The 16,534-nt window shown below is 44.9% G+C and overlaps 1 protein-coding gene across 1 annotated transcript in view; it reads right to left on the bottom strand.

Moving 5' to 3' along the window:
• LOC141156509 (meiotic recombination protein DMC1/LIM15 homolog) overlaps positions 1 to 16,534 on the bottom strand; it is a 154,719-nt gene that overhangs the window by 8,163 nt on the left and 130,022 nt on the right. Inside the window, exon 12 of the mRNA XM_073642705.1 lies at positions 2,550 to 2,610. Within this exon, the coding sequence (XP_073498806.1) occupies positions 2,550 to 2,610 (61 nt within the window). The remainder of the gene's footprint in view (positions 1 to 2,549; positions 2,611 to 16,534) is intronic.

The raw sequence follows: 16,534 nt of genomic DNA, 5'->3' as shown, positions 1-16,534 counted from the left end.
GGTACATGGATAGCACTATGGCCAAATGTTATTCAATTGGCTGCTCAGATGAGCGTTTTTTTTTCACTGACAAAATTTGTACATGAAAAAAATCACAGCATGCACTAGATTATTTCTTAGGCCGGAGACGCAAGCGGGATATGCTCCTGCTCGGCTGCAAGCAGGAGCCGACAGTCCGTGCTCGGTGCTTCAATCCTCTCGCATGAGAAGATCGCAGCACAGCCGCGGAGGAGACGGAAAAATTAATTTCTCCACCTCCTCCATTGCCGGCGTCTGCAGGAATCGCACTGCACTCGGGTGATATCTAAGTGCAGTGCGATGTTTCACATGCATCCATAGGCTTAATGGGTGTGTGTGATCCGATTCACGGATGCAATAGCAGCATGCTACGATTGTTTTTGCATGCCGTATTCTGCATTAATTGAATGTCTCTTATTATGCTTTAGGGTCTGGAGAGATCCCCAGGGCATAGTAAACGTAAGATGTAGATGTTGCACATCATAACCTTATAACATGCGTGTGCAGATATCTGCTTTGCCTAGTCGGGGCTGGAAGTCACGGTTTAGAATGCAGGTCCTAAAGTCGCAGTGTACGTCGTGACATTACGACATGCACTCTGGACAGGGACTTCTGGCTGCGACTAGGTCAAGGACATCCTCACGCATGCGCAGTGTCATACCAGGCCTTGTCAAAACCAGAAATCTCGGCCTAGCGTGAAGATGCCTGGGGTTTCAGCACACATCGGTGGTAAGAAAATGCACCAAGGACCATACGGGTATGAGCAAGTAGTAGAGGTGGCCGGCAAGGTGAGCATTTTTTAATTTATTGCTTGTAACCTTATTCCAGCCCACTCCAGTTCAGTAAAATGGCGGTCATCAGACGGAATTTTGCTTAGTTTGCAAAGAGGGAATTACAAAAAATCCACATTCTGGAAAATACGGATTTTTGTAAAATTCAAGTAGAACTCAATTCCACTCAAAAAAATTAGCCCAACTGTTAACCACACCATGGCTTTTGAAAGGTATGAAACACAGATAGAACACAAGACGTGATTTATGAATATCTGAGTGAGGCCTTACAAATATTTGTGAAATAATGGGTCATCCTAAAGCCCTCACTTGAACTCAATAGTACTTTAATAGGATGCCACAATTGCAACAAATTTACCCCTGTTGCTGTGGCGATACGTATAAAATACTGGTCCCCATATGGTATTATACAGATGTACTGTATATATACCCTGCATGCTTTTTCTGTTTTCAGATTGGAACACACTATGTAGTAACTTCATAATGTTCAGTATATTTATAGGTTTATGATAATTAGGGTTACATCCATCCAATATGCATGTCTTACGGGTTTACATTCACCAATTTGGCTCTCTTCACAAACAGAAATTATACTTCTTGGACTCCCTGACAAAGCCCTTTTGCCTAGCCAACCAGTACTCCTATTTTGCACTGATGACGGTAAATACCCTGACATTGAGTCTTTTCAGTCAAATTGAGGTTATAATTATATATTTTATGCTGCTCTTTCCACTTTTGATTTGTGGATGGAGAAGTTTTTAAAAAGTTGCAATTCTCACTCAAGTGGAGGAATTGAGTAAAAATTGGAGAAAGAGCAAATTTGGTGCAAATAAAGGATAAACAGCCACAAGCAAAGATGATTTAAAAAACATTGCCTTTTTTGCCATATCTGAAATCCTTGGACATGACAGGTGTAAAGGTGTTGTCTGGTTATATCATATTGATGACCTATCGGAAGGATAGGTCATAAATATGATATCGGTGGTGGCTGATACCTGGGGCTCCCACCGATAGGTTATTTGCTGTGTTGGCTGCCAGATGTAAGTACATGGAACAGAGCAACAAAGTGCAGCTCCAATCAATGTGTAGCAGCTGATGCTGGGTCTTTTGAATAGAACCTCCTCTGCAATACCTGGCAGTGGACTCTTAATCTTGATGAATATGTCCAGCAGCATTATTACATGTGTTTAATTCATGTGGCCACTAGAGCAAATAACAGCTGATCAGTGGGAATGCCATGTGATATGATGTCCAATAGGAAAGCTGGACGACAATAGCGCAAAATAGGGTCTTACAAGGATAGAGAATGGGAGAACAGTAGATGCAGAGATGTGCTCACCAAGGAAGGTTGTGGGTCCACAACACCATAAAAAGTTCAGAAAACTACAGCCGCAGATCCAAGGAAGCATTCAGAGAGAAGGATAAAAAGGAGAATAGATCTTTTCTGCTCCGAAGACACCAATATTGGTTTCCAAAAATGATGAAGAAAGGAATCCAAGAGGCAACGTGTAGAGAATTGTGTTTTTTAATTATCAACGCATTTCAAAGTTCACAGACTTCTTCATCAGGACAAACCACACTGCCTACTGGATTCCTTTCTTCATCATTTTTGGAAACCAATATTGGTGTCTCCATTTTATTTTTCTCCCTGAATGTGACATGATGTGATATAGATCATATCAAAGTGATGTGACCGTAAAATTTGTGATTTCTACCATACAAACTTGAATTTTAACTTACGTCATTGTGGCCCCTGGATCAGCAGTCATCTGATTTGTAATAAATACAGCAACATTGTACTCTAAAGAAATAAATGGCACAATTAGAAAAGTTATTTCATTGTAGAATCAAATTGGATTTGTTCTCATGTACATAACAAAATATATGCAAGGAAGCTGTAAAGCAGTGCTTTAACCCCTTAACGACCGCCGATACACATTAAAACAGCGGCCGCTTAGGGGCCTTATTCCCTCATTGCCGTTTTAAAACGGCAATCGGGAATAGGTCTATAGCGCCCCCCAGAGTCCAAAAATCTCCAGGGTCTCAGCTACCTGGGGAGAACATGATCAGGGCCATATTTTCCAGTCCTCGATCACGTGATCGCTGTTATTCAATGAAAAACGGCGATCAAGTAAAAAAAAAAAGTGTGCCCGCTATTAAAATAATTTCTCTCTCTTCTGACATGATATACATGTCAGAGGAGAGAGAAATGATGTCCCCAAACCCCTCCCCGCTACCTCCGCCATTCCCTGGGTCCTGCTGATCCATCCCCTGGCCCTCCGTCTCCTTTTCCAGAAAAAAGATGACGAGCGCAAGCACACTGCACCTGCCGTTACCTGTCGGCCGTCACATGGCAACAGGAGGAATTTTTCCTATTGGTTCCATTTGATCACTGTGATGGACCCTATCCTTGTGGGTGCAGTTTCCAAAATAGGGTCAATTGTGGGAGGCTTCTGCTGTTTGGGCGCCTCAGAGGCCCTGCAAATGTGACATGTCACCCGCAATTTATTTCAGCTAATTTGTGCTCCAAAATTCAAATATTGCTCCTTCCGATCTGAGCCCTACTGTTTGTCTAAACAGAACTTTTTGACTGCAGGTGCATCTCACTAAATTAGAACATCATCAAAAAGTTAATTTATTTCAGTTCTTCAATACAAAAAGTGAAACTCATATATTATATAGAGTTATTACAAACAGAGTGATCTATTTCAAGTGTTCATTTGTGTTAATGTTGATGATTATGGCTTACAGCCAATGAAAACACAAAAGTCATTAACTCAGTAAATTAGATTAACAAAAAACACCTGCAAAGGCTTCCTAAGCATTTAAAAAGGTCCCTTAGTCTGTTTCAATAGGCTCCACAATCATGGAGAAGACTGCTGACTTGACAGATGTCCAGAAGGCAGTCATTGACACTAAGTAAATGGAAAGTAAATTTTGCATTTCGTTTGGAAATCAAGGTCCCAGAGTCTGGAGGAAGAGTGGAGAGGCCACAATCCAAGCTGCTTGAGGTCTAGTGTGAAGTTTCCACAATCAGTGATGTTTTGGGGAGCCATGTCATCTGCTGGTGTAGGTCCACTGTGTTTTTCAAGACCAAAGTCGGTGCAGCCGTCTACCAGGAAATTTTAGAGCACTTCATGCTTCTCCCTGCCGACAAGCTTTTTGGAGATGGAAATGTCATTCTCCAGCAAGACTTGGCACCTGTCCACACTGCCAAAAGTACCAATACCTGGTTTAAAAACAACAGTATCACTGTGCTTGATTGGCCAGCAAACTTGCCTGACCTTAACCCCATAGAGAGTCTATGGGGTATTGTCAAGAAGAAGATGAGAGACACCAGACCCAACAATGCAGACGAGCTGAAGGCTGCTATGAAAGCAACCCGGGCTTCCATAACACCTCAGCAGTGCCACAGGCTGATCGCCTCCATGCCACGCCGCATTGCTGCAGTAATTGATGCAAAAGGAGCCCCGACCAAGTATTGAGGGCATTTACTGAACATACATTTCAGTAGGCCAACATTTCAGATTTTAAAATCATTTTTCAAACTGTTATAAAGTATTCTAATTTACTGAGATAATGACTTTTGTGTTTTCATTGGCTGTAAGCCATAATCATCAACATTAACACAAATGAACACTTGAAATAGATCACTCTGTTTGTAATGACTATATAATATGAGTTTCACTTTTTGTATTGAAGAACTGAAATAAATTAACTTTTTGATGATATTCTAATTTAGTGAGATGCACCTGTACATATGGGGTATCGCCACGCTCATAAGAAAATGGGTAACTAACTGTAGGGTCCACTTTTTGGTGTTACCTCTTGCAAAAGTGAGAAATTTGGGGCTAAAGCAAGATTGTTATGAAAAAAATTAACCTTTTCAATATGATCACCTAATGTTATCAAATTCTGTGTCGTACCTGTAGGTTAAAAATTCTCACTATACCCCTAGATAAAATGCTTGAGGGTATAGTTTCCAAAATGGGATCAGTTATCTGGGGATTTCTGCTGTTTAGGCACCTTAGGAGCCCTGCAAATGCGACATGGTGCCCACCATCACTTTCAGCCAAATTTGTGTTCCAAAATTCAAATATTGCTCCTTCCACTCCGAGCTCTGCCGTTTGTCCAAACAGAACTTTTTGACTACATGTGTGGAATCGACGCATTTGTAAGAAAGTGGGTAACAAACTGTAGGGTCTACTTTTTGGTGTTACCTCTTGCAAAAGTGAGAAATTTGGGGCTAAAGCAAGATTTTAGTGGTAAAATTTAATTGAATTTTTTTTTTCAGTTTGCATTAATTTCTGTGTAGCAACTGAAGGGTTAAAAAATTTCTTGACACCAGTTTTAAAGTATTTGAGGGGTGCGGTTTTAAAAATGGTATCACTTTTGGGGAATTTCCAATATGTAGGCCCCCTCAAAGTCCACTTTCCCAGTGGGTCATGGCACCTAAAAATCATGGCAGTAAAATCTGCACTAAATTATGGCACTCATTCCCTTCTTAGTTTTGTACTGTGCCTCAAATTCCTGATTACATGTAAGGTATTCGCATACTCAGGAGAAATTGCACAACAAACTGAGATGTCCATTTTTTCCTATTAGCCCTTATAAAAATTAAAAATTTGGGGCTAAAACAGTTCAGCGGTAAAAATGTAATATTTCATCTTTCACCACCCAATGATATAAATTTCTGTGAGGCACATGTGGTGTCAACATGCTCACTGCACCCCCTAGATGAATTCATTGAGAGATGTAGTTTGTAAAATGACATCAATTATGGAGTGTTTCCGCTGTTCTGACACCTCAGGGGCTCTGTCAATGTGACATGGCACCCTCAAACCATTCCAGCAAAATCTGAACTCCAACATGGCGCTTCTTCCCTTCTGGGCTTTGCACTGTGCCTCAAAAGTAGTTTTCCTCCACATATGAGGTATCGGTGTACTCAGGAGAGTGTAATCTAAGTGTAATGCGATTATCTCCCATGCGAGAATCGGATCACAGGGGTGGAGAAGATGAAGAACGTAATTTCTCCATCCTCTCCATTGTTTGTGTCCATGGATGTAGGACTGTACTCGGATGACATCTGAGTGCACTGCCCCACAGTATAACATTGGTCCAAGTAATAAAACATCGGCTAGCACTCGGCCGTGTTATACGTTCATGTGAGCGAGCCCTTAACCAGAGTTTAAAAAAGCATAGGAAAAATCGTCCAATTTTCATCCATATTGTCATCCATATGCCCTCTCTGTGTCCGTTTTTTATATACATGTGGCAATTTTAGCTTGGATAGCACATGTTTATATAATATTCTTGTCTCCATGAGACCTTGAACGGACAGCACAGAATGACTGTTCAAACTAAGTCCCGCCGCTCGGTGCATTACGGCGGGGCTAATCATTTAAATACTTGTACACCTTCCCATCTGCTTGTTTTTCCCTGTATCTGCCCCTGTATGTCCCCCTCTTCTTTGATTGACAGCTCAGCCTTCATAGAGCCAAAGAAGACCAGCCTATAGATGAAAACCAAACAGGTGAGAAGGTGTATTTAAATGATTGGCCCCGCCGTGAAGCACTGAGAGCCTGTACTTGGTTTGAACAGTCATTCGGTGCTGACAGAATCGCTTTAAAGAATGGGCTGCAGAATAAGCTGTTACAGGTGCCACATGAAAATAAAGTTGCGGCCAAATGTTTAAGACTGACAAATTCTGGTGTTTTTAGATCTTTTAGTTGGATATTTCTATGGTTACTGACGTACAATTATCAGCATTTTATACATTTTTTAACTTTTATTGACAAATACATCAAGTTTATGCAAACGCATAAAATTTACAGGGTTGATCGTTATTTTTAAAGATATCTGCCCTTCACTCTGGTAGCTGGATATCATTTTCTGGGCCAAATCCTGACTGATGACAGCCCATTTTTGTCTAATCAGTGCTTTATCACGATTTTGGTGTTTTTGTTTGTCCATCCATTTTTTGCTTGACCACAGTCCAACGCAACGTGATTGAGATCTGGGAAGTTTCCTGGTCAATTATCCAAAATTTCAATGTTTTGTTTTGTGACTAGTGTTGAGCGATACCTTCCGCTATCAGGAAATATTGGATCGAGCCGATACCCAAAAAGTATCGGATATCGCAGATTCCGATACCGGAAACCAATGCAAGTCAATGGGACACAAATATCGGAATGAAAATAAACCCTTTCTTTCCTTGTAGGTTAATTCTACATGAAGGAAAACAACTAACAATAATGTAGAATAGGGGGAGGTGGTTGCCCAAATCGATGGGAACAGTGCTCACAGTGAAACATGAAAAGCCGGCAATTCAGCAGCGGCATACACCGGTACCCGACAACTTATAACAGAAAGAATAGAGCTTCACACATAGATTAGATAGATAGAAACATGTCAGTCACATATATATGAAATACAGTGACAGTGTTGCTTACTGTACTTGTCATTTAGTGTAAAGGATTTATTAAAAAAAAATAACAGTGTTTTCACGCACCGTCTCTTTAAAAAAGCCAGCCGGCAATTCAGCAGCGGTACCGACAATTTAGAACAGAAAGAATAGAGAATCACACATAGATTAGATAGATAGAAACATGTCAGTCACATATATATGAAGTACAGTGACAGTGTTGCTTACTGTACTTGTCATTTAGTGTAAAGGATTTATTTAAAAAATATTAGTGTTTTCATGCACCGTCTCTTTAAAAAAGCCGGCCGGCAATTCAGCAGCGGTACCCGACAATTTATAACAGAAAGAATAGAGCATCACACATAGATTAGATAGATAGAAACATGTCAGTCACATATATAAGAAGTACAGTGATAGTGTTGATTACTGTACTTGTCATTTAGTGTTAAAATAAAGGATTTATTAAAAAAAAAATTGGCGTGGGGTTCCCCGTAATTTTAGTCTCTAGCGGAGGTTAAGCAGACAGCTGGGGCAGATGTTTGAAGCCTGGGAAGGGGGTAATACCCACGGAGCTCCCCAGGCTACTAATATCAGCCCCCAGCTGAATACCTAGCCTTTACTAGCTATTAAAATGGGGGACCCCCCCAAAAAAATGCCTTTGCCTATTTTAATAGCTAGCAAAGGCTAGGCAGACAGCTGGGGGCTGATATTAATAGCCCAGGAAGGGTGCCATGAATATTGGCCCCCTCCCAGGCTAGAAACACCAGCCGTCAGCCGCCCTAGAAATGGCGCATCCATAGGATGCGCCAATTCTGGTGTAGCACCCTGAGGGCTCGGTCGCTACAGAGGTATTGCACCTCAGTCCAGAGGTGTGATATTCCACTGCCGGGTAAGGATGGAGTGTGGACCAGGACTCGTTTAGCTGCATGCACCACACACACCCCATTTCCGAGGGACAGCTCAACGGTGCTCCCACAGAAGTGCAGGCACGACAGCATCTGTCCCTGGCTGGAGTGGGGCGGGGGAGGAAAACCCAGTGGTGTAGGAGCAGATAGGGGAGGGTTTCTGGGCATAGGTAGGAGCCCATTGGTTGCTAGTCACCTGGGCTCACACATAGAGGGAGGTATATAAGGTGGGCACCATCTTAGAACAGAGTTCAGTTCAGTCAGAAGGAGAAGAAGAGAGGAGTTCAGCCAGAGAGGGCTGACAGGGAGCAGAGCTGCTGCATGGGCTCTGCTCCACGGGCAGGCCTTGTCAGGAGGCCGGGGCCCGAGAGAGAGAGAGAGGAGAAGGAACAGAAAGGAAAGTAAGAAAGGAACTGGAACAGAGGAGAAAGGAAGCAAGAAACGAAACATCAAGAGAGGCCCAGAGACACGAGTGAAGAAGGAACCCCATAGGCCCAGGAGATACAGGGTGAAGGGTTGGCAGAGCAGGGTACCGGAACCCAAATTGGTGGAGGCAACAAATTCCTCAGCCAAAGACCGGAGGTTGTGACCACATCTTGGTGCGACCCCTCACTACATCCACCAGGAAAGCATACCACATAGGGTCAGGGAAACCGGAGATAGGTTTCGCCAACAGAAGGCCCGAGGAAGCTGGACAAAGGTGGGTCACTGGTGGGGACGGCCAGAGAAAGGAAGAGAAGGGAGCCCTGTGCCACGCTCTGGAATTGCCTGGGAGTTGGTCGAGTCCCCTGCCTGGTGGACGCAGCACGGCTTGGGCAGTCATCGCCTGCAGGATTGACACGAATAACAACTGTGAGTAAAGCATTGGAAACTGCAACCACACATCTCTGTGTTTCATCGCCGCACCAGCACCATTAGTACTGAGACGCTCACACCATCACTCCCATCTTCCACACAAGCTGCCCTGAGGCAATACTTCTCCCGTGGGGAGTTATCCCATACTCGGCTGCGCGAACAACATCAGCCTCAGCGGTCTGCAGCGCAGCGGCGGTCCCCACTGACCGCAATCCACGGGTGGGGTAGTCGGACACTTATTATAACACTAATAGACTGCCACTGGTTTGACCGCCCTGGGCACGGACCGGGTCACCGCCACAGAAGACTACAACCCCCAGCGATCCGGCTCAGGATATTCCCCCTGCACAACACAGGCCCAGGGGGCGCGTCACAGGCACTTAGCCTCGCTCTTCCCACTGCCCTGTAGCGGTGGCAGTGGGATAATAGGGCTGGGGTTGATGTCAGCTTATAATGCCAGCTGACATCAAGCCCAGGTTAGTAATGGAGAGGCATCTATGAGACACCCCCATTACTAACCCCATAGTCAAAGTTAAAAAAAACCCACAAACACCCAGAATAAAATCCTTTAATTGAAATAAACACACAATTCTTTATTGTTCTAAATTAAACCATACTTACCATCACGCCCATTCCAGCTGAAGCCAACGATCTCCTGCAATAAAAGAAAAATAATAAAGCAACATCATCCTTACCTTTCCATGGTTCCCAGGACAGCTTCAGCTCTAATACATCGAGATGACAGGCTGGACCGCAGCAGAACGCTGCCATCCAGCTTGCCATGCCGCAGAGACTGAGAAGCGCAGGCATGCTTGCGCTCCTCAGTGTCAGGCTGTGACGGCATCCAGATGAGCCGACAATGAACTCACTCACCTCATGCACGTCACTGACAGCGTGGGAGAATTCTCCTGCGCATGCGGGGAGCGTGAGAGACTCGGCTCATCTGGATGCCGTCACAGCCTGACACTAAGGAGCGCAAGCATGCCTGCGCTTCTCAGTGTCCGCGGGATGACAGGCTGGATGGCAGCTTTCTGCTGAGGTCCAGCCTGTCATCTCGATGTAGCAGAGCTGAAGCTGTCCTGGGAACCATGGAAAGGTAAGGATGATGTTGGTTTATTATTTTTCTTTTATTGCAGGAGATCGTTGGCTTCAGCTGGAATGGGTGTGATGGTAAGTATGGTTTAATTTAGAACAATAAAGAATTGTGTGTTTATTTCAATTAAAGGACTTTATTCTGGGTGTTGTGTTTTTTTTAAATACTTTACTAGAAATTCATGTCGGTCATGTCTAATATTGGCGTGACCCCATGAATTTCGGGCTTAGGGCCAGCTGATTATGCCAAGCTGGCCCTAACCCCTTTATTACCCAGTGAGCCACCGCACCAGGGCCCTGGATGAGTTGGGTACAGCGCCAGTAGATGGCGCTTCTATGAACGCGCCATTTTCCGGGGTGGCTGCGGACTGCAATTTGCAGCGGGGGGGGGGGCTCAGAAAGCTTGGGCCTCCCTGCGCTGCGGATTCCAGCCCCCAGCTGCCTAGTTGTACCTGGCTGGACACAAAAATAGGGCGAAGCCCCACGTATTTTTTTTTTAAATTATTTCATGAAATTCATGAAATAATAAAGATAAAAGGGCTTCCCTACATTGTTGTGTCCAACCAGGTACAAATAGGCAGCTGGTGGTTGGGGGCAGCCCGTTCCTGCCTGCTGTACCTGGCTGGACACAAATATAGGGCGAAGCCCCACATCAATTTTTTTTTAATTATTTCATGAATTTCCTGAAATAATTAAAAAAAAATTGACGTGGGGCTTCGCACTATATTTGTGTCCAGCCAGGTACAGCAGGCAGGAACGGGCTGCCCCCAACCACCAGCTGCCTATTTGTACCTGGTTGGACACAAGAATATAGGGAAGCCCTTTTATCTTTATTATTTCATGAAATAATTTAAAAAAAAAAATACGTGGGGCTTCTCCCTATTTTTGTGTCCAGCCAGGTACAACTAGGCTGCTGGGGGCTGGAATCTGCAGCGCAGGGAGGCCCAAGCTTTCTGGGGCCCCCCCCGCTGCAAATAGCAGTCCGCAGCCACCCCGGAAAATGGCGCGTTCATAGAAGCGCCATCTTGTGGCGCTGTACCCAACTCATCCAGGGCCCTGGTGCGGTGGCTCACTGGGTAATAAAGGGGTTAGGGCCAGCTTGATATTATCAGCTGGCCCTAAGCCTGAAATTCATGGGGTCACGACAAAATTAGACATGACCACCATGAATTTCTAGTAAAGTATTTAAAAAAAACACAAACACCCAGAATAAAGACCTTTAATTGAAATAAACACACAATTCTTTATTGTTCTAAATTAAACCATACTTACCATCACGCCCATTCCAGCTGAAGCCAATGATCTCCTGCAATAAAAGAAAAATAATAAAAAACCAACATCATCCTTACCTTTCCATGGTTCGCAGGACAGCTCCAGCTCTGCTACATCGAGATGACAGGCTGGATCGCAGCAGAAAGCTGCCATCCAGCCTGTCATGCCGCGTACACTGAGAAGAGCAGGCATGCTTGCGCTCCTCAGTGTCAGGCTGTGACGGCATCCATATGAGCCGAGTCTCTCACGCTCACCGCATGCGTCTGAGAATTCTCCCACACTGTCAGTGACGTGCATGAGGTGAGCTGAGTTTATTGTCAGCTCATCTGGATGCCGTCACAGTTTATTTCAATTAAAGGACTTTATTCTGGGTGTTGTGTTTTTTTTAAATACTTTACTAGAAATTCATGGCGGTCATGTCTAATATTGGCGTGACCCCATGAATTTCGGGCTCAGGGCGAGCGGATAATACAAAGCTGGCCCTAACCCCTTTATTACCCAGTGAGCCACCGCACCAGGACCCTGGATGAGCTGGATACAGCGCCAGAAGATGGCGCTTCTATGAATGCGCCATTTTCTGGGGTAGCTGCGGACTGCAGTTCGCAGCAGGGGGGGCCCACAAAACTTGGGCCACCCTGCGCTGTGGATTCCAGCCCCCAGCTGCTTAGTTGTACCTGGCTGGACACAAAAATAGGGTGAAGCCCCACGTATTTTTTTTTTTTTAATTATTTCATGAAATTCATGAAATAATTAAGAAAAAAAGGGCTTCCCTATATTGTTGTGTCCGGCCAGGTACAAATAGGCAGCTGGGAGTTGGGGGCAGCCCGTTCCTGGATACTGTACCTGGCTGGCATACAAAAATATGGCAAAGCCCACGTCAACATTTTTGGGAAAAATTAATTAAAAAATAAATAATAATTTAGGGACTGCATCTTTATTAACCTATCAAGTGTCATTTAGTGTTAAAATAAAGGATTTATTAAAAAAAAATTGGCGTGGAATCCCCCATAATTTTAGTCTCTAGCGGAGGTTAATCAGACGGCTGGGGCAGATGTTTGAAGCCTGAGAAGGGGGTAATACCCACGGAGCTTCCCAGGCTACTAATATCAGCCCCCAGCTGAATACCTAGCCTTTACTAGCTATTAAAATGGGAGACCCCCCAAAAAAATGACGTGGGGTCCCCCCTATTTTAATAGCTAGCAAAGGCTAGGCAGACAGCTGGGGGCTGATATTAATAGCCCAGGAAGGGTGCCATGAATATTGGCCCCCTCTCTGTCACGCGGTCTCTGTATACTGGAGGTAGGGGGCCTAAGCTGACCCTAAGCTGGGGCCCTGACTAATCCCTCAACCTGGAGGTACTGTTAAAGGTACAGAAGTCCAGGCCGCCAGCGTAACCCCTACCTCCTGAGGATCCCTGCACCTACAGTACAGACCAAAAGTTTGGACACACCTTCTCATTTAAAGATTTTCTGTATTTTCATGACTTTGAAAATTGTACATTCACACTGAAGGCATCAAAACTATGAATTAACACATGTGGAATTATATACTTAACAAAAAAGTGTGAAACAACTGAAAATATGTCTTATATTCTTGGTTCTTCAAAGTAGCCACCTTTTGCTTTGATGACTGCTTTGCACACTCTTGGCATTCTCTTGATGAGTTTCAAGAGGTAGTCACTGGAAATGTTTTTCACTTCACAGGTGTGCCCTGTCAGGTTTAATAAGTGGGATTTCTTGCCTTATAAAAGGGGTTGGGACCATCAGTTGTGTTGTGCAGAAGTCTGGTGGATACACAGCTGATAGTCCTACTGAATAGACTGTTAGCTGCTTTTTTCTTGCCATAATACAAATTCTAAGTAAAGAAAATTGAGTGGCCATCATTACTTTAAGAAATGAAAGTCAGTCAGTCCGAAAAATTGGGCAAACTTTGAAATTATCCCCAAGTGCAGTTGCAAAAACCATCAAGCGCTACAAAGAAACTGGCTCACATGAGGACCGCCCCAGGGAAGGAAGACCAAGAGTCACCTTTGCTTCTGAGGATAAGTTTATCTGAGTCACCAGCCTCACAAATCGCAGGTTAACAGCAGCTCAGATTAGAAACCAGGTCAATGGCACACAGAGTTCTAGCAGCAGATACATCTCTACAATAACTGTTAAGAGGAGACTTTGTGCAGCAGGCCTTCATGGTAAAATAGCTGCTAGGAAACCACTGCTAAGGACAGGCAACAAGCAGAGGAGACTTGTTTGGGCTAAAGAACACAAGGAATGGACATTAGACCAGTGGAAATCTGTGCTTTGGTCTGATGAGTCCAAATTTGAGATCTTTGGTTCCAACCACCGTGTCTTTGTGCGACGCAGAAAAGGTGAACGGATGGACTCTACATGCCTGGTTCCCACCGTGAAGCATGGAGGAGGAGGTGTGATGGTGTGGGGGTGCTTTGCTGGTGACACTGTTGGGGATTTAATCAAAATTGAAGGCATACTGAACCAGCATGGCTACCACAGCATCTTGCAGCGGCATGCTATTTCATCCGGTTTGCGTTTAGTTGGACCATCATTTATTTTTCAACAGGACAATGACCCCAAACACATCTCCAGGCTGTGTTAGGGCTATTTGACCAAGAAGGAGAGTGATGGGGTGCTACACCAGATGACCTGGCCTCCACAGTCACCAAACCTGAACCCAATTGAGATGGTTTGGGGTGAGCTGGCCCGCAGAGTGAAGGCAAAAGGGCCAACAAGTGCTAAGCATCTCTGGGAACTCCTTCAAGATTGTTGGAAGACCATTTACGGTGACTACCTCTTGAAGCTCATCAAGAGAATGCCAAGAGTGTGCAAAGCAGTCATCAAAGCAAAAGGTGGCTACTTTGAAGAATCTAGAATATAAGACATATTTTCAGTTGTTTCACACTTTTTTGTTAAGTATATAATTCCACATGTGTTAATTCATAGTTTTGATGCCTTCAGTGTGAATGTACAATTTTCATAGTCATGAAAATACAGAAAAATCTTTAAATGAGAAGGTGTGTCCAAACTTTTGGTCTGTACTGTAAGTAATCTAGTCCTGAGAAGGACCCCGATCACAACAAAAGGGGACAAGTAATAATATGCCCACACACAGTACTTAGACGAACGAGACAGTACAAGGGAAAAACCAAAACCACCTTGCATACAAAAACTACACAACTACAACAGAGGGAACACCAACGGGAAAGGAGATAAATGATAAAGCGAGGAAGGGAAAAAACACTCCAAATGCACTTATCTCTGAAACTCCAAATACCACGATCCGCTCTGTTAGTCTGCATGAAATGCTTTCACCGACACTTCCCTAACAGACCAGCAGGCATTTGAAGGAGTCTCACTACAGCAGCATTGATTGCAGCTGGGCGAGGCTGGACCTCGTCTAGCACAGAGAGAGAGAGAATTAACTCCCTCACTGCCGAAAAACACAAAGCACCAAAAAGTCAGCTGCGAGAAGTCAGGCTGTGTAATCGTGACGATCTTCGTGGCGACACACCCGTGACACTCTCAGGCTAGAAACACCAGCCATCAGCCACCCCAGAAATGGTGCATCCATAAGATGCGCCAATTCTGGCACTTAGCCTCGCTCTTCCATGCTGCCCTAGTGCGGTGGCAGGGGGTAATAATGGTGGGGTTCATGTCAGCGCCAGCTGCCATGAAGCCCAGGTTAGTAATGATGGGCGTCTATAAGACACCCCCATTACTAACCTACAAAGTGTTAAAAAGAAAAAACACACACTACACCCAGAAAAAAATAATTTATTTGAAATAAAACACACCATTTTATTTAATTCTTAGTTTACTAAAAAAAAATAGTTACCTGTCCACGTTCCTGCGCTGATCTCCCATGCACAGCTTTCACATCTGGAGATGGTGACTGCTGTCATTGCTGCTGTAAGCTCACACTGCCGGGAACACGTCCGCTCCCGGCAGCGTGAGCCCCTGACTGAGGTCACCGGAGTGCATTCAGGCAGCGCTGCTCCGGTGCCCTCCTTTACGGCCCTGCTGTACCGTGGGAATTTCTCACGGTCAGCGGGGCCATAAAGGAGCTAACCGGAGCAGCGCTGCCTGAACTCCGGCAAACCCACTTATGCAATGACGGGGCTGCTTTACGGCCACATCATTCTAGCGGCGGCAGTGGTTTAGAGCGGTCACATTTTATGTGGCTGCTCTAAACTGGAGATCATCGTGGGACACTCGTGGACTACTACGGAGGGGTAAGGATAAGGTTGTGGTTTATTATTTTATATTTTATTACAGGAGATCAATGGCTTCGGGGAATTAGGTGTCTAGGTGAGTATAGGTGTATTTTTTTATTTTTTACTTTATTTTACGTGGCGATCGGCGGGGACAGGTAATGTATAAACTAAATTATTTCAGGTAACCACTGGCCACCAATGACATGTATTTAAAATTTATTGGGGACCAAAAACAAATATATATGGGGGCCTAAAAGAATAAAAGATGTATAGGGGCAAAATAACATATGGGGCAGTTTAAATAGCAGGATCAGGCTGATGGGAACTACTGCTCCCATCGAGCTGATCCTGCTGACACGAGTGGACGGGGGACAGACATAGGCCGATGGGAGTAGTAGTGTCACATCGGCCTGTGTCTGCCTGCACGCACACACCCACAGACACCGCGCACACCCGCAGACATCGCACAGACATAAAAAACAGACACCGCACACACCCGCAGACATCGCACAGACACCCCGCACACACTCGCAGACATCGCACAGACACCGCGCACACACTAATCATGACGGGTCTGATGGTCTGGGAGGTGACGCTGACCTGTGAGGCCATGGGAAAGTTCATGTGAGTTCATGCAATGCAGTCAAGCATGAACTCACATTAACCCTCTGAGGGCACTGCGGCTACTTCAAATGAACAGCTGATCGGCATCAGCGGATACCTCAGCTGTTCATTTGAAATAACAGGCGGAAAAGTGCAGCACAGAACGGGAAAGCCGGCGGTGAAGTCTTTTCACTGCCGGCTTCCCCGCCCGGGTCCTTCGCTCCCGGCTCCTTGGTGCTGCGCTCCCCGCCCGGTCCTAACTTACGATCAGGATGGGGGGAGCGGAGGATCGGGGTGGGAGGCTGCGGGGAAGCAGTATGGGGCTGTGTGATTGTTTAAAAGCCGGCGG

Source organism: Phyllobates terribilis, unplaced genomic scaffold, assembly GCF_046119375.1.
Source record: "Phyllobates terribilis strain yellow unplaced genomic scaffold, ASM4611937v1 Scaffold_8__6_contigs__length_399053987, whole genome shotgun sequence".
Lineage (NCBI taxonomy): Eukaryota > Metazoa > Chordata > Amphibia > Anura > Dendrobatidae > Phyllobates > Phyllobates terribilis.
This window is presented reverse-complemented; position numbering and strand designations above follow the sequence as displayed.